At 38.6% G+C, this 22,644-nt stretch overlaps 1 protein-coding gene across 1 annotated transcript in view; it reads right to left on the reverse strand.

Annotated features, from left to right (window-relative positions):
• Positions 1 to 2,695: 2,695 nt before the first annotated feature.
• Positions 2,696 to 22,644, reverse strand: part of cnih1 (cornichon family AMPA receptor auxiliary protein 1) — a 32,499-nt gene continuing 12,550 nt past the window's right edge. Inside the window, exons 3-5 of the mRNA XM_039741227.1 lie at positions 6,020 to 6,132; positions 5,590 to 5,733; positions 2,696 to 3,922 (exon numbers count right to left, since the gene is read on the reverse strand). Of these exons, the coding sequence (XP_039597161.1) occupies positions 3,895 to 3,922; positions 5,590 to 5,733; positions 6,020 to 6,132 (285 nt within the window). The 3' untranslated portion in view covers positions 2,696 to 3,894. The remainder of the gene's footprint in view (positions 3,923 to 5,589; positions 5,734 to 6,019; positions 6,133 to 22,644) is intronic.

Below are 22,644 nucleotides of genomic sequence, written 5' to 3' on the forward strand. Positions count from 1 at the left end.
TGACACCTCGGCATCACACTGGAACTGTCGGAGGGTTTTCTGTTTTTTTTATGGTGGGTGAAGTGTCAATCCTGCCATCAACCCCAAAGATTTCCCTTTAAGTTGGAGGTGACTGATGAAAAATTTCTTGAAAGTGATGATCAAGGAAGGTGAAGGATATCGGCGTATGAGGCAGTTATTTCCACTAATATCTGATGCCAAGATCATGTTTTTGCTACAAGCGTAAAAAAAAACCATGAAGTGCAGCAGGTCGCTGGATTCAGCTTATGGACCCTGGCTGCCTGTTGTTAAATTGACTAAAGTCATGGCAAAATAATTTGCAGTAAGTTTGTTATACTTTATGGGCGTGATAAAAGTATGTGTTTGCTTGGAAATTTGCCAAGAATAACTTGGGAAATTAAGGTAAACGACTAAGATCCTTAATTTGCTGAAGAGTTTGGAGAAATGAGCCATTTCTATGGTTGCAGGGGATTTGCATGATGTTTGTTTACCTCACCTAATCATTTATAAAAAGAACACGGCTTTGATGAACTGACAAGAATAGCTGTCGACGGACATGGTGTCTGCTGGGACTTGAAGACGTGGCATCACACTGACTGATCAGCCTCATACGGGCTTTGGCTCTAAGAAACAGATTGGGGTTAGAAGTTTGATAGTTCATCCATGTGCTCCATCTCAGGCTGACTGGATTATAAGATAAAGGCAGTGAGGTGGCACAATGATTTGAGCACTGGTGAGCCGAGCTTCTATTACTGTAGAAAGTTCTCTCTATTATAAAAGGAAACCCAAGTCGTGCGAGATGAGACTTTTGCTAGGATATTTTTTCAAGTCCCGCACTCCTCTCAACCATATTTAACCACACGCACGGTCCAATCACCTCTCAGTCATGTGAATGCTTTTGTCAGACACACTTCCTGCACTCTCAGCTCTTATAAACTTTTACGTTTTATTCATTTTAAGTCATTTATGAAAAGTTCTCCGTTTCATCCTTTAAAGAAGCTTTTCTAGACAGTATTGTTATACATACATTGTATTTCTTTCATTCATAAATAGTCCATTTCTGGACAATAATTCTGTACGTTTTAGATGACACATCAACAACTAAGTGAAGAAAAGGCGGCACATCAAAAAGAGGCCCAAAAGTGTTGCAGAGAAAAGAATTCAAAAAAGAACAATAATAATCTAAGTGCAAATTCGGAAAATACAGAAAGTAATAATCAGCCCAGACAAAGTGGAATTGAAAACCTAGCAGGTCCAAGCGGGGGCGGAAATAAAATACAAAGAGTAGAAGACAAAGTGGAACGTCGTAAAGAGGTTCAAAAATGTTGGTGCGATACACATGCAGAGCAGGTTAGATTATGAAAGTAGTAAAATTCAAAAGGCACAAAAACTGATAATAAACATCGCATTAGTGCAAACAAACAGAAATTACTCGGTGAAACAACAGAACAGCGAAAAGAGATCGAGTATATGAGCATAAGTGATATGACAGAGGTATGTAGATATTGTTTGGCTTTAAAGTTTAAATCGGAGACTTGTTGATTGTCTAATTCGTGTTGCCATCAGGGAAAAGTAGTGTTTCTTCCCAATGAAGAGGCTTTTCCGCGAGAATTAAAACATTTGTTGTTTGCCGTATGTTTTTACTGAAGTGTTACAGTAAAAGTGTAAGTTTAAAAAGTATTTGCGTGTTAATTTCAAAGCCAAACAGAACGAAAACATTTAACTCAACAAATACCTCGAACGCAACATGAAACATAAATTTCTTTCAATTTATTACGTTTTACTATTTTTAACTATGGTTAATTACTCACTGAATGTAAAATAGTTAGTTCTATTATGCATGTGTAACAGTTCCCATGAAAATAACAATCGCTTTAAATTGTACATCCGGTTAGCCATACACAGGGGTTGGCAAGCGCAGCGAGCAGGGGGAAGAGCCCCCTAGTTTATAAAAAGAATGTCTCTGATGAACTGTTCAGAACAACTATCGATGGGCACAGTACACAATTGCTCTTCTCCAGTAAAACCATTATATTGACCAACCTCATATTGACTTTGACTCTAAGAAAGGGGCATTGCCACCACAACACAAAGTTCTTCCCTGCTCGTCTTGATGAAGGTCTCACCAAGACAATGCAACAATGGAAAAGCGGAACCACAGCAAGCGGAGTCCATCAAAGCTGGCAGACTATTGTTGGGACACTGAAATGAGAAGCATCAGAGGCAGAGTACAAACAAATATCAGGAGCAAAACAACATTTTAAGTCAAATCGCTCTAACACAGTGTGTCAGCATTAAGTGACTGAATGTGTGAAATTCAATCGATGTTAATGTAATGTTTCTCCAAATTCCTACGCGATACTAATCTGAAATTATTTGTGTTTAGCTAATAATGAAAGGAAGAAAAAAATCTGAAACAAAATCTGTTGCCCAGTGTTATTTTTTTCCCCCCAAGTAATACTAAATCATGATCAAACATTTTACTTGAATTTAATCAGTTTATTTAATACTCTACACCTACCGGTATTCAGCCCCAGCTCGGGGACGCTTGTCACTACTAGTTACATACTTCAAGATCATATTCCGGTCTGCTGCTTCTTTAACAATGTCAGGGAAAAAAATACATTTTTTTTTTTTTTTTTTAAAAACGCCAATTTCCACTGTGCATTCTAAGCAACTTTATAAGGACACATGGTGTGAATTCCACAGTTTATTTAAATAATAAAAAGCATATCTAAATAAAGCAAGCAGTGTGACAGGATTCTTCACAGGGTCCTTTAATAAGATAAACCACATTTGAACAGCAGGAAGATCTTAAATGGAGTCGAAACCTCTGGAATAAATAAACTTTTACAAAATTGTATCCAAATACAAGTTCATCAGAAAAGGAGCTAAGTAAAGTTAAACTTACTTCCCACTACCTGAACATTACTTTAGTATGCAGTAGTAAAATTACTTTCCTTTGAGCTAAAAAACATTTTTGGAAGCATGGCAATAAAAACGCTCTAAGAAGTCACAATTAGAAAACGAGCCAGCAAGGTCTGTGACAGGCTAATGAGCTCCTTCACGAAAGGCCTCTTAATCCATTTGTTTTAGCTTAGCATTCAATAACTCGATGAATGAACATCATGTCCAAAAATGCAATCACATCATACATTATCGTGTGGGTTTTTGCCCCAAAAAAGTCTGCTGCAGAGTGTCGTATATTCATTTAAATAGCCACTGGGGAAACAGCTTTGGATTAGAATTTGCAGGAACAATTTGGGGGTGCAGTAAAAGACCACAAACGGTCGTACAACGGGATGCACATCTGCGCAGATGGAGTTAGTAAACAGAAAAGTATAAAGTGTAGCCTGTACAAAAAAGAAAAATATAGCCTCGGATAATTACATTTATTGAAAAAGATGACAAAATCCAAAACAAAACGTGCAAAATGGTTGATTGGCGTTATGAAAAAGAGCAATTTTTAGGTTAAGCAACACACAAGCCCTCTTTTGTAAACATCAATGTGTAATTATGGGTGTTTCAAAGGAAACCCAACTTCCAAAAATTGTAGAGGAAAAAAAAGAGAGACATTGTAATGAAAAGCATGAAGAGAAACTCTGAAACGATTTCTGATCCCAGCATACAGAATCACCTTGGCTGCTAAGTCCAGAAAGGGAGGAACAGTAGAAGAGGGTAGGGAAGGGGGTCCTAAAGAAGAAGACGACGACAGTCGAATGGCGTAGTGATGCTGAAGATGCTCTGCTGATTGTTCAACTCTGCTTAAAAGTTCCTTAAGCAAAACCTTCCCTTCTTCTCGTCTTTTTACCTGGGCACCTTCTGTTGTTTCAATGTAGTTTATTTTGCCAATGCATGCAGCTTCTTCCCTACTCCTTGAGCTACTGACAATCTTTAGGAGCTCACCAACACGTAGATCATGCTGCGGATTTGAAAAAGACAAAAACAAACAAAAACAAAGCTTTAAGGAATGCAGGCAAACGGCTCATGTGGACGTGGACGTGTGCATTGGGGGAGTTAATCGAGGACTTCAGTTATCAAAGGCATCTACGAAGGTCATTGAATTCTTTCAGTTAAATGGTAACTCATATACTTTTAGTCATTAAAGGGAAATCAGAAGACAGCAGAGTTACTCAGTTAATGGATAACCTAACACAATAAAAAGAGCAAGAGAAGCAATCGGGCCTACCAGCATGGATTTTATTGGTAGTAGAAGAATTGTGGTTCGATTTGAGTAAAAGCGCTGCATGACTTTTCAGTTTGTGTATCTCTTTAAGTAACAGCAGCTTTAGATTTTTTCTTGGACTGCTACTATTGTTATAAAGGACCTGGCCAGGCTTCTTCGATTGGCTTCACCCACCTTATAAGTGGAGGGGCCAGCCAGTGTGACGAGTGCACCTTACTTCACGAGGAAGTCAACTTCAGGTCCTCTGTGCGCACCAACTCATTTTTAAACAAGGAGGAGGCGGACATGGAGACACTTCAGAAGTATCGGGCTCTACCTTTGTCTGCTTCTGTGAGTCCACCTCTATGACTCCAATATAAAAAAAGCAAAGAATGCAAAAGTAATCTGCATCCATGACAGTAACAAGGCTAACCCTTCGTCCATTTTCAGCCTGTTCTCGCCACTATTGGGTTGTCTATATCAGGGGCCGCCAACTCCGTGGCTGTCGGTTTTCATTCACACCCTTTTTTTTTTATATATAAATAAGTGCCCTGTTTGTGCTGCTAATTAACATCCTGTGAATTAATTTTCATTGAATTGCTTTTTTAAGATTTGTTCCTCTGAATTGCTTCATTTCTTTCCTTAATTGGCACCCAAACAGAAATGAAATGTGAAGTGAGGGAGCCAACAGAAGACCAACCAAGTCAGGGCGTCAAACTGCTGAATGAGGAGCCAATTCTTGTCGTTCTTTAATTCCGTGGCTTGTTGCTGCTCTCGTGGTGCATTAGCAGACATTTCTGAAATTGCTGATTTTCTCTTTTTGGTTAAAATGTTTTAAGGACCTGAGCAGACCAGCATTCCTCATCTTTCTTTCTTTATTTTCAGATCTTGTGTGATGGGCACCAGTCATTTTGGCTCATTTTGTATCTCATTATTGTTTGGCTGCTAATTAAGGAATAAGAAACAATTAAGGGGTCTGAATCTTCAAGAGCGAGTCAATTAAAATGAATTCAAAAGAAGTTAAATAGCAGCAAAAACAGGTCACTCATTGAGAAAAGGGTTAGAGTGAAAACCTGCAGCCGTGGTGGTCCTCCAGGACCGGAGTTGGGGACCCCTGGTCTAGCCTGACAGCACTGGTTGAAAGATAGGAAGCAGTCCTGGATGGGACATTAGGCCACTGCAAAGCACACTCACACACACTTATGTATTCATCCATCCAACTGAAGCACTCTGGGAAAACGACGGCTGGATGTTGCACATGGATAAACAGCACGTGGACTGAGACCTGGCTGGGACTGGGCGACATCAGCACTACCCAAAACGTGGGTACATAAATTGGTAGAATATTAATCTGCATTTCTGTCATTAGTTTCCAAATCAAAATATGAAGCTACAGCAAGTTAATAATAAAAGTTAAAACTCACCCATAAAGATAGTAGAAAAATGAAAGCAGATAAAACGCCAGCTTGCACCAGCCTTCTTTTTGACAGTAGGCTAAAATGTCAGCATTCATGATTGTAGTGGGATCATAGAGACCTGGGCCACTCATTATGGGTCTGCTCATATATCTGCGAAATAAATAAAGTAAAGCAAAAAAAATAAAAACATGTGGATGAAAATTTTGAATACAAGATTAGCAATAAAAGGTAAAAAAAAAAAAAAATCTTTCTCTAACAGAGCACTGTGGTCAGAGGACTGAGATGCTGTGAAGTCTCGAGGGCTCATCTCACAACAGCCTGGCTGCTTATTTTGAACTGAAATACATCAAGAGGACAATCTGACCCTCACTGCTGACCTGCACCATCATCTAAATCTGCATTACACGGAAAACTGGAAGAAAAACATGACGCTTACCTCCAGACGTGGTAGGCAAGTAGCGGCATATTAAGTCCCAGGGTTAGCCACTCTGCTGCACACAGGAACATGACACAGAAGAAGGCATGGATGAGGTACTCTGGCAGTACCAGCTGAAATAAGCAGGTAAACACGTCAGTTAACAGCCAACCAATTACAAAGAAAGACTTCTAATCCAATTCCTGCTTGCTGCTCTTTTCATTGTGTACAATACTTTGAATAAAACATTTCAAAATGGCACAGAAAATGTGAGTGTATGGTGACAATGCTCCAGGTGTGCAGTAACAACAGAAATCAATCTGAAAGGCACCATTCCTGCGTACCCAAACTAAAAGTGCACTGTTCTTTCTGTTAAGACGTTACTGCACAGACTGTTACTGTCCCACAGCTTGCGCTCTTACAAGATGGCAGTGTCGGATGAACCCGGGTCAATGGCAGGGTGCACAAGATTGTACCATAGCTGCACCACATCAAGACAGGACTGGCACTGTTACTATCTGGGCATTATCTACGAACATAATGAACGCTGATGGGAGTCTGCAGTCGATTTAACTGACATGCTGCTGCTATTGCTGTTGTTTCTCGTTTGTAGTCTGCAGTGTTCAAGTCCAGCATCAGGGACACCAAAGATGTCAAGTTTAAAAGTGAAACTACATACATTCTACTTAAAAATGTAATTTTATAAGGATAAAAGAAAAACAAAACACCAAAGTGAGAAAAGTATGCTATAAGATAATGATATATGGTAAACTACGTCTACTTGCAACACAAAATACCCAATAAATTAAATAATGACAGGAGAGAACGGTTAATAACTAAAAAGGGCACGTTGGCACAAGATTGTCACTTTGAAATAGTGATTTAGGTGGGTGGTTCCCAATTTGCAACAAAATGGCAATTTCGGATTGATTTTTGCTTTGCGCCCTCCCTCACCAAACCCAACAACGTCTATGGGGTCGGAGTGAAAGCTTCAGATTTGTCAAAAATTTCAGTCTCTGGTTTTCGACAGATCTCGACTTTTTAGGGTCCCCAACACTGAAATCATTGATATCTCGACGATGAGTGTGTGTGTGTCTGTGTGTGCCACAGTTTCTGGTGGACGGTTTACAGCTAAAACGGCTGGACGGAAAAAACCTTAAGCCTGTTCTGAGATGACGATGTGCTGATTAGACTTTGAGCCAAATCGTGAAAAAGAAACGAGGCACTACAGAGGAACCCAAAAATACCATAATTATCAATTGCTATCGTAATGACCTATTTTATGATCAGAAAGATCAGCACCAGAGTTGTAAATAATCACTGAAACGTTCTACAATAGTTCGGGTAACTTGGTTTCTAAGGCACAAGGCCTGCTGACGCTCACATTTGAATTTTTATTTAGCGTTGTATTCCAATTTATTCCTAATAAATCAGGTTTTTGTCATATTGCCTTTGTTTTATACAATAATCACAGAGAATATAAATACAAATTTGATTGAGTTTCATGTCAAAAATAAAACGCAGGAAGTTTAAAGAAAAAGGTAGCCTGCTCTACTAGTTAGGTAGTTAGCCCCGCACCGCTCTCTTTCCAAATTGCACTTAAACACCAGGATATTCTTCTGTTTCACCAAAGTCAGTCTGCTCCTGGTTAAGAATGGCCCAGTTAGGGTGTGCATGAGAGTACCCTGCAATGGACTGATGCCTCATTGGTGGTTAGCATACATGTAGTGGACAAGGCAGTTTTATTAGACAGACAGTATTACTACTTAGCATGAAATGTTAAAATGTAACAGAGAAAAAAAAAACTATAAACTACAGTAATACCACACAAATGTACAACACACCAGTATTAAACAGACTCATAATCTGGAAAGATAATGGCGTCAAAGGGTGCATTATGCCACCATGTTACATGGGCACTGCAAATTTTTAAATAACGCTGGGCATAGGCAGCTCATCTGAGGCAATACTGAAGCTCAGATTGTTGAAATTTAACTCTTCACATTGCAATCTTAAAAGAGCAATGTATTAATTCACTCCCAAAAAGCACTTATTTTCATCATTGCTCATGTAGAGTGAGAGTCTGTGGGGCAGCCATATAAAGCCAGCGCCTGTGTGGTTGTGTACAAAGTCTAACTGAACAGACAAAACGGCAATACTGGTTGCCATGTCTCCTGCTATAGAATGCAAAGCGAGTATCTTGAATCTGTTAACAGATACTATACACACCAAAAGTGTATCTGGGGGAAAATGTGAACAGAATTCTCTCATTCAAATGTGTTATATGCCTAATGGTTAAGCTGTCACTAACGTTTGATATACCACAAATAAGAATGTAAAAAGGCAAACAATAAAACAACTGTACTCTTTCAAGTATAAAGAATTTAGGGTCTTTAACGGGCTGTGTTGGGGGAAGACTCCAAATCAACACTGCACTCTCAAAAGCTGTGCATTAGGACCGAGATGCACACTGGAAAGGGTCAAGACCTAAACTGTGGGAGTGTGCAGCACACTACAATGGCCTAAATCTAACATTCTTACTAGGAATATAATATAGGCTGACAAGATCAATTTGAGGTATTTGTGTGTTGAGCACAGTGGACACACAAAGTCAGACAACACTAAACATGTGAAAATAACAAACATTTGTAAAGAGTCACTGCAATCAAACAGATTAATGTCTGGGACATACCCTTCAGGTAACAGGGAGCCTGATGTACCAACATAAAACAACAGGAAGACATGCTTATATGAACAAGACTTAAGTAGCCACAGACTGCTGATGCTAAGCCATGTAATAAAACTATCAAGGTGCTACTCAAGGTATTTTGCAAGGATTACTGGCTTCTGAAAATACTGTTTCAAAAGTGAATTATAAAAATAATTTTGACAGATACACTATAATGCCAGAAATTTTGACACAGGAGTATAGAAACATACTGTGAGAAATATGCAAATAAACACCACATTTTTTTCCCAGGGAACCAAAACATATTGAAATAAACAAAGCAGGGCTGCATCAGCAGGCACTTGTAAATAATAAAAGGTTTTAGGTCACTTCCACGATGAAAGCTCCAAACGTATGGCCTTGATCAGGTGTGCCTCATGAAGGTTATACAGTAGTAATGTTGTATCTTCAGCTTTCTGTCCTTTTCAGCATGGAAATAACCTTTTAACCCCCATTACATATATAGAATGCATATTAGTGCAGCCTTTTACAATAAATTTGAATTTTTTTTAATAATCTCAAACAGTTTCCTATGGTTTTACACCCTTAGCACTCAATAAAGCAGGCCATGGAAGAAGCTGTCTAATGTAAGTTGACGCCTGGTATTTTGAAAAGCTGGCCCTGCGCTTTATTGTTATTGCAAAGCAGATGTTGACAGGGAATTTGTGGTGCTGGCACAGGTAAGTAGATACCAAACCCTCATCACCTCAAGAACAGTTTGTTGGAAGGTTTTAAGAAGTTGTTTCCCATTACACAATTTAAGCATTAGTTGTTCTTTAACTGTAATGGCAAAAATAAATCCAGTATAACCAGTATTAATTTAGTTTCAATATCAAAATCCAATATTCAAACCAATGTCAAAAAAACAAGAAAAATCAATAAAACAGAAAAACCATGACAGCTCAGGAAGTGATTTGTTTCAGGGAAGGTAGGCAAAGTCAAGCTACAGCACAACAACCAACCATCTGCACCTCCAAGCATCTGTTCAAACAATGGACAGCTTTTCTTCCCAATCCCCCCAAACAGCTTAATCGCTCTTGTTCCTAATACCATTTGCTAATGACAGATCAGCTTCCGTCTTTTCACCCATACTAAAAACTCATCCCACTAGTCACAAACTTGTCAGTTTGTTTTCTCTTGATACGTGGCTGCTATTTTTGGTAGCAACATGCTAGACTAGGTAATCTCCCAAGACATTCAATGTAGCGAGGAATGGCAGTCTGTCGTCTTTACTGGTGAAAATAGATTCTGCCTGGAAATAAGAGATGGTCGCATACATATTCAATGGAGACTTGGTGAACAGCTGTGTCCATTGTGTAGATGCGTGCAGCATACAAGGATCACATTAGGCATTATGGCAAGCACTAGGAGTGCAGAGCTTGTTCTGGTCTGGTGTTTAGTGAGGGACCATCACTCAGCTAGTTCTGATCTCATGCCTAAATGAAATTAAAGATAAGTTCTTCAGCTCTCCTCCAAGTGGAAATCAGTCAACAGAACAGCACCTCACTTCACCCAGAAATCATGAAAATTCAAGTTTAGATCACCTAACAAGTCTATCAAGATCATCATTTATAAGCTACTTTGGGTTTACGATCGATCGATCGATAGATAGATAGATAGATACTTTATTAATCCCAAGGGGAAATTCACATAATCCAGCAGCAGTATACTGATACAAAGAAACAATATTAAATTAAATAGTAATAAAAATGAAAAAAATAAAAATAAAAAAAGCAGACAATAACTGAGTAATGTTAGCATTTACTCCCCCGGGTGGAACTGAAGAGTCGCATAGTGTGGGGGAGGAACGATCTCAGTCTGTCACTGAAGCTACTCCTCTGTCTGGAGATGATCCTGTAAAGTGGATGCAATGGATTCTTCATGATTGACAGGAGTTTGCTTAGTGCCCGTCGCTCTGCCACAGATGTTAAACTGTCCAACTTTACTCCTACAATAGAGCCTGCCTTCTTAACAAGTTTGTCCAGGCGTGAGGCGTCTTTCATCTTTATGCTGCCACCCCAGCACACCACCGTGTAGAAGAGGGCACTCGCCACAACCGTCTGGTAGAACATCTGCAGCATCTTACTGCAGATGTTGAAGGACGCCAACCTTCTCACAAAGTATAGTCTGCTCTGACCTTTCTTACATAGAGCATCAGTATTGGCAGTCCGGTCCAATTTATCATCCAGCTGCACTCCCAGGTATTTATAGGTCTGCACCCTCTGCACACAGTCACCTCTGATGATCACAGGGTCCATGAGGTGCCTGGGCCTCCTAAAATCCACCACCAGCTCCTTGGTCTTGTTGGTGTTAAGGTGTAAGTGGTTTGAGTCGCACCATTTAACAAAGTCTTGATTAACTTTCTGTACTCCTCCTCCTGCCCACTCCTGATGCAGCCCACAATTGCAGTGTCATCAGCGAACTTTTGCACGTGACAGGACTCCGAGTCATATTGGAAGTCTGATGTCTATAGATTGAACAGGACCGGAGAAAGTACAGTCCCCTGCGGCGCCCCTGTATTGCTGAACACAATGTCAGACCTGCAGTTCCCGAGACACACATATTGAGGTCTGTCTATAAGATAGTCCACAATCCATGCCACCAGGTGTGAGTCTACTCCCATCTCAGTCAGCTTGTCTCTAAGGAGCAGAGGTTGGATGGTGTTGAAGGCGCTAGAGAAGTCCAAAAACATAATTCTTACAGCACCACTGCCTCTGTCCAGGTGGGAGAGGGATCGATGAAGCATATAGATGATGGCATCCTCCGCTCCCACCTTCTCCTGGTATGCGAACTGCAGAGGGTCGAGGGCGTGACGGACCTGTGGCCTCAGGTGGTGAAGCAGCAGCCGCTCCATGGTCTTCATCAGATGTGACGTCAGAGCAACAGGCCGGAAGTCATTTAATCTATGACTATCCAAGAAATCCAATGACAGTTCACCTCTCAGATTGGCACTCTTCACACTCGCACCTTACAGGTTACCTCTGTCATTTTACATGAAAGCACTGCAGTCTCCCAGTTTGACTATACATTCGATGGCTTGTCCTCTTTCAAGCACTAACTTCACAGTCACTGAAAAGGCCAACAACAGGAAAAAGAGTTGATAACCATAAGCACAGAAATAATCAAACTTTCCTTTTTGCAATTCAGATTACTATTAAGGCCATCCTCTTGTCCATTGATACAGACATCAACACTACAGCCCGAAGCTGGTGGTTTGTAAAATTCCCAACAATAATCCAGGGTCTGTCTTGTGGGGAAACGACTACAGCAGAAGAGAGACCATCCTAGAAGTTGTAGCCTGGTTCTCAAGGTAGTAGCGGTGCATAAAGATGATCCAACTACATTTAGCAGGTATCTTTCACCCTTTTTGCTAGAGACCAACTGATTTGTTTTTTTGCATTTTTGGTTGAAAACACAGCATTAGCTAAAAATATTAAGATAATCCATAAAACAAAAACATGCTGAAAATAACTATTTCTAACTAAAAACACAAAACAAGAACCATTCACAAATGGGTTTTACAATTCATACTTCAACATGTTTAAAAAAATGTAAAGTCTTTATCATGGATATAAAAACTCAAGAAATAGAGGATTAGCGTTTTTGTAAAGGGTGGTCCAGATCTAATTATGCAATTTTCATTACACTATAACTTATTAAGTTTATTACATAAAGAAGTCACAAAAAATTATTTTTGTTGCCGATAGATGGCAGCACCTGCCCTGCATTCCAAAATGGCAGGGAGACGGTTGTCAGTCAAACAGCGGGTGCGATGTGTTCGCCTTTTCTCAATAACGGGCAATGTTTCTGAGGTGCAACACAGGATGTTGGAGGAATTTGAACCGCCTGCAGTGCATAGGAACACGATCTCCCAAATCAACGAAATGTTTGACTGGACTGGTAGCGCCAATCACCCGAAAAATCCCGGACCATCGAGAAGTGTGTGAACTGACAACATGAAGAATCGTCTTCACGCCGAACTGGTATTGTCCCCGCATAAATCAAAGTCATCCAGACGATTGTCTGCAAAGCTGAACATTGGTAAAACCAGTGTGCTGAGGATGTTGCATGAAATGGAACATATGCCCTACCATCCACAACTTCTTCATGCTCTCAATTAGGACGATTTCGACAGGAGGTTTGAGTTTTGGGAAGCGTGGCTGGCAAGACTGGAGAGGGATCCGGGACTGGCTCAAAATGTGGTGTGGACTGATGAGGCCATTTTCCACACATCTGGCTCAGTCAACAGACACAACTGTGTCTTTTGGCGTGCAGACAACCCCCACATTACCATTGAAGTTGAACACAAGTTCCCGGGAGTGATGGTATGGGCTGGTGTGTCTTATGATGGTATCATTGGCCCATATTTCCTTGAAGGAAATGTCACAGGGGACAGGTACCTCAACCTGCTTGTGAATGATGTCATCCCAAATCTGCAGAACAGACAGAACTTCGACCGTATGTAGCGGCAATAGGACGGGGCTCGACCACACTTTGTGATAAATGTGAGGAACTTCCTTGACCAACAGTTTCCAAACCGGTGGTTAGGACGTTGAAGGCCTGTTGAATGGCCTCCACGGTCTCCTGACCGTACCCCACCAGATTTTTTTTCCTTTGGGGATATCTTAAGGACAAGGTCCACGCACATCCTATTGACAGTTCGGAGGATCTGTGCCTGGCGATTTTTGAGGAGTTTGGGAAAGTTCCTCTGCAAATGTGCCGAGGCGCATGTGATTCTGTAGCCATAAGACTCTAAGCCTGTATCCAACTGAATGGAGGACAAGTGGGACATAACATGGAAAAATCAGTGAATTAATTCAATGTAAGTCCATTTTCGTTTATTACAAGATATTTCAAACACTTCTTTTGTCTTGTATTGTTTTCCTGCATTGCATAATTAGATCTGGACCAGGTGTACATTACGGAAGAGAAAAACATGTAGTGAGGTTGGCACATCATCACTGGTTAATCGGCTATTCTTCACATTGATCCAAGTTGGTTGCTTACATCCCAAATGCTCTTCAACAACTTTCTGCAGTCCTAATCATTTACTGGGATGAAACCTATCCTTCTCATGCCAACCAGCACCAACACAGTCTTTGGACACCCCTAATGGACCCCCCTCTTCCCCTTACCATTCATGACATTGCACCTCTTCACTTTTCACTCCACAATAATGAAGCTGGCACATACAAGATTAACTTCATCCTGGCAACTGTAAGTCTAACGCTGCAATCCACACACTGATACGCAGCTTCATGTGTCATTACAAGGACAGAGAACTCCTATTATTGCAGCACAATTTGATCAGAACTTTCACTGATTTCAGAAGATGGTGCCTATTGCAATCCATAGCACTTTAAAATAATAATTTTACATCACTTCAATATATCACTACTGTTGGGCCTTTTCTTTTTTAAAATTTGAATAGTATTTCTTGTCATATATGTAAGTGTAGGTTTTGTAGCACACGTAGTCCTTAGAGTGATAACCAGAAAAGTCAGTGGTCTTCTCATCTGACCACAAGAACGTGTCACCTAAGTTGGCACTGTCAAGTTTTCTGGCAGACTTCAAACAGACCATTAGATTTTTCTTTATGGGTAATAGTTTCTTTGCTAACCCAAGATGCCAGGTTCTTTATATATTTGACTGATGCAGCTTTACTTAACTCCCACACAGCATCTACTGAACTTTAAGTGGCTTCAGTCACAATCCTCCTTGTCGAGATGCTGAGCTCTGACAGATCTCATTTTTGAGCAGTACCTTACTGGTGTGATGGAACTTCATTTCTTAAGAATTGAACCAGCATTATTCAAAGAGAAGTCTAGACCATTACATGTAGCGGTAGCACCCTTCTTTAATCCGTGCTTTTTATCACTTTTACTATGATGTATTCCAAATGTTCTTTATTTTCTTTGATTTATTTTATTAACACCACAGTACTTTATTACAATCCATCCATTACAGATAAATAAGGTATATAGTGAACACTTCCTATTTGGCTCAAACACCTCCACTCCAACCCTTTCAGAGCCAGAGGAAAAAAAAAAAGATTAAACATTAAGCAATTGATCAAAGATGCTGAAATACCTGAAAAGTTAGCAGCATTCGCCATGCAAACACTGTACCAGATTCGAATGAAAGTTAAACTAGCCCCTTTACACCAGGGCTCTCAAACTCCAGTCCTTGAGGGCCACAGTGGCTGCAGGTTTTCATTCTAACTGTTTTCTTAATTAGCAACCTGTTTTTGCTGCTAATTCATTTCTTTTGAATTAATTTTAATTGACTTGTTTTTTTAAGATTTTTTCCCCAGAATTTCTTCATTGTTCCTCTAAACTGCTTCATTTCTTTCCTTAAACAGAAATGAAATGTGAAGCGAGTGAGCCAACAGAAGACCATCTCAGTCAGAGCCTGAAACTCCAACCAATTTCACTCCAACCAGTTGCTTAATTATTGTTCTCAATTAAACCAGTTATTTAATTCTATGGACATTTTCAAAATTGTTGATTTTTTCTTTACTGTTATAGGAGTACTGTTAAAATGTGTTGGGGACCTGAGCAAATTGACATTCCTGAGACCTCCACCCTTTTTATTCCCAGATATTGTATGATGGACAGCAGCTGTTTTGGCTCATTTTGTATCTCATTATTGTTTCACTGCTAATTAAGGAAAAAGAAACAATTACTGGGTCTGAGACTTCAAGAGCAAGTCAATTAAAATTAATTCAAAAGAAGTTAATTAGCAGGAAAAAAATAGGTCACTAATTAAGGAAAGGGTGGAATGAAAACCTGCAGCCACTTCGGCCTTCCAGGACTGGAGCTTGAGATCCCTCCCTGCTTTACACTGAATAGGCCGCTGTTTTCCCATTCTTTTATGGTAGGGGGCGAGAGTGAGACAAGACCGCATGTTAGCAGTGTAGTTAGTTGTCACAACAGGGAACTGCTAATAAACCATTTGGTGTTAACTACATACAGAACTATTAAGAGTAGTAGGAATTATAATGAATCTAAAACTATTGGATGAAGCAGTGAAGCATGTTATTAAAAACATTTATCATGACAGTTCTGACCAAAATGTATCCTGGCCAGTCTTAGTGGAGGAATTGTGAGCCACACTCGGCTATGTTTTCCACATATTAATAAACAGTGTATTTTATGGAGGGCTGATTTAAACTTATTCATTAAAAATCTAACTGAATGGTCCTTTTTTCTGATTATCTACTTGCGACTTATTTTTTAAAACACTGGTATAGTTTGGAAACACTAGTTGTATCTTTATCACAGGAATAGTACAATTTCTAGACAGCGAGGGAAGGTTAGACAACTTGACCAGATTTCTTCTGATGATGTGTTTAATTTGCATGTAGGTAAAGGAATATTTAAAAAGTAATATATTGTCAATATACAAATCTCTGAAGCTCCCAGTATGGATCATGCTTCATATATAAACTGCGATGAGTTTTAGGAATTCTGGAATAAATTATGGAAGTTTGCAATTGACAGTAAGACCTTAGCTCTTCAAAGAATCTCTTAACGCCTTATTCTGAGTAGTGTTGACCTGCTCAGTTTCTGCTATGTTGTGGTAAGAATTACTGCAGGACCAAGCAGGTCTTTATTTTCAAAATGTTTCTGCAGGTTTCTGTATTACCAATAACACCAGAACAGAGTGGATTTTTAATTTATAAAATGTGACACTATCATCTGTAGCCCCATAAAAGGCTTTTCAAAACCTTGTATGAAACTGAATAATTTAGAAAGGCACTGTATCTCCAAAAATGATTCCATTGTCACCCAGTTTTATGGACCAGATACTAAGCAGTACATAAGCCTTACAAAGCACGGAGTCTCACTTACTTTTTTATATTATATCCTCTTATCACAATTGCTTGTTTTAATATCTATGTTGCTTATATTTGTAACTCTGTATTTAGCCTTTCTATTATGTCATCACTGTAAATAAGAATTGCTTCTCAGCTAGTTTACCTGGTTAAATAAAAACTTTGTGTAAAATGAACAAAATATTTTCTACAAATGTACAATACGTATAGTCAATAGTGAGATAGACAGATAGATATATTGCCACCTTAATAAAATGATTTAAATGTCTGTGTGTCCATCCAATTTCTATGTCTCTGTCATTCCAAAAGATGGTGAATCACAAACATTTTAAGTAATAAAACGCATTGCATCTTTCTTTCCAATAGATGGTGCAACAAACATTGTAATTTCATTTCTACAAGCACTTCGAAATATATTCCAATAGATGGTGCACTGCAAACATTAACGCGGAGGTCAACGTTGATAACTTAGATTTCAACCCCCCTTAGATGGGTAGCACAGCTAGTACACACACACACACACACACACGCTTATAAATATATACTGTACATACACATGCTGCGAAAAAGTAGGTACACCACATAAAGGTGTGAGTTCAACATACCTGCATGTATAAATATGTCTCATATCTTCATTTCAGCAATATTAATACATAAAGGTATCCTAATTTATCAAATTATAATTTCAATTATTCTTTGCAATTATTTACTCAAAAACAAAGTTAGAAATGCACCGTGCAGTTGGCACAGTGGTAGTGCTGCTGCTTTGTGGTAAGGAGTTTGTAGGTTCGCTTCCAGGGTTCTCCCTGGGTGGAGACCGCTTGGAGTAGTGAGAAAAGTGCTATATGAATGTAAAGAATTATTATTATTATTATTATTATAACCTTTGCTGGGGGGAAAAAAATAAATACACACCTAGTATCCCCTGTGAAGAAAATAATTAAAACAAATCACCTTTAAAAACTTTAACAGTCTTCAATCCATTTGTAGAACTTTTTGAAAACTGCTCCTTTAACCGTGAGATGTTTGAGGGCTTTTTTTCATATGTACTGCCTACTAAAATCCCCACTCAGTATTTATATGGAGTTAAGATCTGACCTTTGACTTGGTGGTCTAATAGCTCTTCATTTCATATTTTTCAAACATTATTTTGTTAATTTGCTTGAGTGTTTTGCAGCACTGTCTAGCTGAAAGTTTCATTAACAGCTCTGCTTCAGCCTTTTGAGAAATGGCCCGAGTACTGTCTGATCCAAATAGAATTAATGGTCAAGTATGGCTAAACTATCAGGTGGAAAAGCTCCCCAAAACCAAGAACCCCCCCAAGTTCTTCCAACCGCTGTGTTTTACATCACAGGAGTTTCCTTTGTTAGTTTGTTTTTGTTTTCACCAAATATTACGTGAGACGCTGTGGTAAAACAGCTCTGCCTTTTGCTCATTTGTCTAAAGCACACAGTACCAATAGTCCTGGTGATTCATCTAGGTGTTGTCTTGCAAACTTCAGATGTGCTCCAATATTCTTTTTTGAGAATAGAGGCTTCTTTCCTGACCTCACATGCAGAGCAAATCTGTAAAGTCTATTTCAGTTGGTTGACTTGTGCATTCTGACAAGGGCTGAGACTAAACTTGCTCTTGGACGCTTCTTTTTACAAAGGCTGAAGTTAGTCAGACGACCTGGCCTGGATAGACTGGCGGTGGTGTGGGTGTGAAATCTTCTCAATTTATAAATGATTTTTTGAACAGTGGAATGGTGGACTACAAATGTCTTACAAATGACTCTTCCTGAACTTGTAGGTATCAAGACTCTTTCGTTTGAGGCTCTCAGAGAGTGCTTTTGATCTTGACATGATGTAGCCGCACACCTCAATTGCTAAGATCAAACCACAGCAAATGATTTGAATGCTTATACCAGCTAGCTCTCTCCAAGATAATCTCTAATGAAAACATCTGATGCACAAGCAAAGCATAATTCATATTCAGAGATGTTTATTTAAATATTGGGTAATTTGATATATGGTATAAATATTTTGAAAGTGTTCAGTTATATTATTTTCATGACACATACAGAGTATGATTAAGACAGAAATGTGAGAGTTCCTTTACAAACTGGTTTGCACTAAATGTTCATATGACACTTAATTATGGAGTATGGCAATGTATTTTTTGAAGGTGTTTAATTCTTTTAGAATCACCCTGTACATCATTCTACATAATCAGCTACTTCACTGAGCAGAAGAACTTGTCAAAAAGCAGATCAACACAAAAATGATCAACTAACATATAAATGCTGCCAACAAAGAACAAAACAAATACATAGAAAGACATTTACTATGAAATTCTATTTAATCTAATTCAGGGTACCTGACGGACAGAGCTAATCCTGGCAATAGTGAGCAAAACACAATAAATATCCCTGGTCAGGGCACCAGTCCATTACAGGGCCAACACACGCACACACACCTACAATCACATTCACACAGGGCCAAATAGAAATTGCCAATTCACCCAGCCTGCACATCTTTGGGTGATGTGTGAGGAAAACTGGGGCACCCAAAGGAAAACCCATACAGACATGGGGAGAATGTGCAAACTTCACACTGTGCCACCCTGCATATAAGGAGATATATTAAAATCAAATATCATTTATGCAAGTAGAGGGCATGAAACTAAAAGCACTGACCTGATGCCTCATTTTACTAATGGTCCCAATGAATACTAATCAGACAGGCCAACTCCAGCAGACCATTCAACCGCTCTAACATATCATTAGGCGATTTGTTCTCACATTATATTTTGCATGGACTGTCAACCACCAGCTCTGAATTTAACCAAAATCAAATACATGGAAAAATAAGATAATTTAAATTAAAGTACACTGTGTACATTTTAATGTAGAACAATCAAAATGGATCACAACAGATAATAATGTTTTACAACTTTTATTCTGAGAAAGACTGGGATTTTTGTCATTTTTGGTATCGGCATGCAGACTTACATTGACAACACAATATGATCATTTTACAAGGAATGAAGCCTTAAAAAAGAAACATCATGGGCAATGCCTATAAGGTGCAATACATTTCAAAGCACTTGGCTTCTGGTGGAGCAGAATGCTATTCAACCAAAGAAGAATCACAAAAAATGTCTAGTGTAGTCCCACTGCGTCATTACTTTCAGATGATTAACAAAAGGCCGTACTATATGAAATAAGTACCATCAAATATAGAACTTAAAAGACTAAGGGTAATGTAATTATAGTTAAGTCAAAAAGCAGTACTTGACACCAAACGAAGAAGCTACATATAAGATAGATTTCACTGGATAATAACAGAGTTTTCAGTTACCTGACATACATATTGCTAAGAAAATCTGGACAAACAAATGATAAAGTACAGAACTACAGCATTTTGAAATCTGGCTGGTGATGCCAAAGGAATTCTAGCACCAATTACAAATGTTCTGTAAAAGTGAGAGCAATGGTTTAGAATAAATCACTGGAAACCATGAGTGCCAATGCCATTCTTAACAAAAATGTGCAAAGAAGGTTAAATATTTCATTTTACTTCAATTTCACTTTGCAAATCTTAACCACACGCTACCAATATACCTAACCAAATTTAAAGGATAAATTCAATATTTTCCATGTCAAAATAATTCTTCCCAATCATGGTATACATTAGTTTGCCACATGAAATCGTCTTTTAATGTGAAGTACATTTAATAAATTTCAGAAAATAAGTAGCCCACTCTTGTGCTTTAAAATTAATTTAAAGGCTACAAGAGTCCCAAAGTGATGAATCCTCTTAAAACTTACTGAATATGCCGACTTTTCAAACCAGAATCATTATCAAGTATAGATCTGTGTCTTGACATTACACATATATTACAAAACAGCATATCCATGTCAGTTTAAGAAGAAAAAAAAAAAAAGGAAGAAAGCAAAAATCCAACCACAGTTGTGAGATTCGGCCATTTTAAAAAAGAGACCAGTTGTGCGCCTCACTGAGCCAAGTTCATCTTCCTCTGCGTCAGTGCAGCACCTTTCATGAACAGGGGAGTGGATCACCAAACGCTATTACTGACATTGAATTTTGATGTCCAGATATGAATTGCTGTCTGTAGACAACTAGATAATAACTAAACAAAAGTAACGTGATTGCTTATATTATTTTGCTTATATGGAAGGTTTTTTTTTCTTTACTTCACAAGATACTGCCTGCTGCTGCTGAATTGTTAAAGTACACGTGTGACTTAAGTGAGAAAGAATATTGAGCAGACACATAGCTAGGGCTTAAAGTGTACATCATATGCACATTTTTTTGTTTCAGAGCTCTAAATAGTTCTGGCACCTTGTGTTTGATGAACAAGCCAAATCATCTGCCCCCACACGCACCCATCAATATACTTAAAGAAGCACATGTAAAAAAAAAAACCCGAGGGGGACCGCCACACCCGCCCAATTGAGAAATAGTGTAATATTTGAAGTGCATTGTGAGGAGGATCAAGCAGTCTACAAAGAGAGAGAGAGAGTTCTGGCAATTATTTATTAACAATTAAGCACTGCACATATCATGTAATCAAACGACAAGAACTCTACAGATGTTATAGGCATCAATCCTGCTTACCCGCAGTAAGGTCATAGTACAGGTGGAACCTATCACAGCAACCTTCCTTCAGACAAATGCAAGGCAGGTAGAACACCAGAAAAAGTGCCAGTACACTGAAGGGCACACTCCCACTCACTCACACACGTCAATTTAGCTATGTTAATTGACCCAAGTTTAATCAGGCTGAAGGTTAGTGCGTTCGGTAGGTGTTTTAACTTTCGTTCCGGTCATTCCACACAGTGCCAGGTACCATATGCAGTCTGCATGTTCTCCCTATGTATTTACAAATTAATTGGCATCAGTGTCAGTGAATTTACTCACTTAAAAACATTGTGCTCAGTCTTTTTATTAAAATATCAGCAGCGAGCGAGTTATCATGCATTATGATTTTTTTCTTTTTTCTCATTCAATCTGCTCTATTGCACACTCTGCCTTTTTCATTTTCTAGGTTTTTGTTTGAATTGTGTGTGTGCAAGTCACATCACAGTAAATGTGTCATTATTCTAAAAAAAAAAACAATGCAGTGTTATCAGATCAATTCAGATAAAGCGTTATGTGTACAAACTGCAATTAAATTCATATGTGCTCTTTTTACTGTACTCCCACTTGGTGAGCATCTCACTCCATAGGCGATGTGAAATAACACTACACAAAGTGACGGGCCCCAGGGTCAGCACTGAGTTGTCATAGATCTACCCAAGACAACAAACAAGCAAGAAAGAAACATATCCGTACTTTAAGAAAATATGACCCAGAATTGTAATGAAATAATTATTTGTTGCTTCCTTCCATGATTACAAGGATGCCTCATAAATGCAAAAGGCATATTCTTTTCATTCAAAACCTTTACCACTTCAATATGGATGTATTTAGTAAGTTCTGAGGCCTTTTCTTTCACCTTTGAACCCTAGTACCTCTTTAGCCATATTGTAAACTGCAAGAACAGACAAGGTGTTTTTTAAATTTATATATAAAAAAAAAAAACACTCCACTTTATAACACAATTTCATGTGGCAAATTAATACATACCATGACTGGAAAAAAAAAATGACTAAACGTATCCTTTAAGGATAGCAGTTAACTGCAGCTTCTCAGGTTAACTAACAGACTAAGAAAGCAAGCCAAAAGCAAACTGGGACAGATTTTAGTGACTGGAACCAGATAGCCCAAGTGTGTTTAGTTTGTTTAGTTAAGGGGAAGGACTAAATGTAATACTTAATAATTCTACTTAATGAAGTCACACATACCATTTTCTATCACATATACTAAACTTTGTAGCAAACACTTCACATCTGAAAATTATTACCCCTTCCTATTTTTTATAATCTACTATGCACATTTCATATATTGACTATAAACCAAGTGTGTCAGCAAATCTAAGAAAGAATGGGAAAGCTATCTAGGCTTTGAAATATTAATGTAACATTTCATGACAAAATTTAATAAAACAAACAAAAACTAACAGCTAGAGCTAAAT

The sequence above is a fragment of the Polypterus senegalus genome, chromosome 18 (genome assembly GCF_016835505.1).
Source record: "Polypterus senegalus isolate Bchr_013 chromosome 18, ASM1683550v1, whole genome shotgun sequence".
Lineage (NCBI taxonomy): Eukaryota > Metazoa > Chordata > Cladistia > Polypteriformes > Polypteridae > Polypterus > Polypterus senegalus.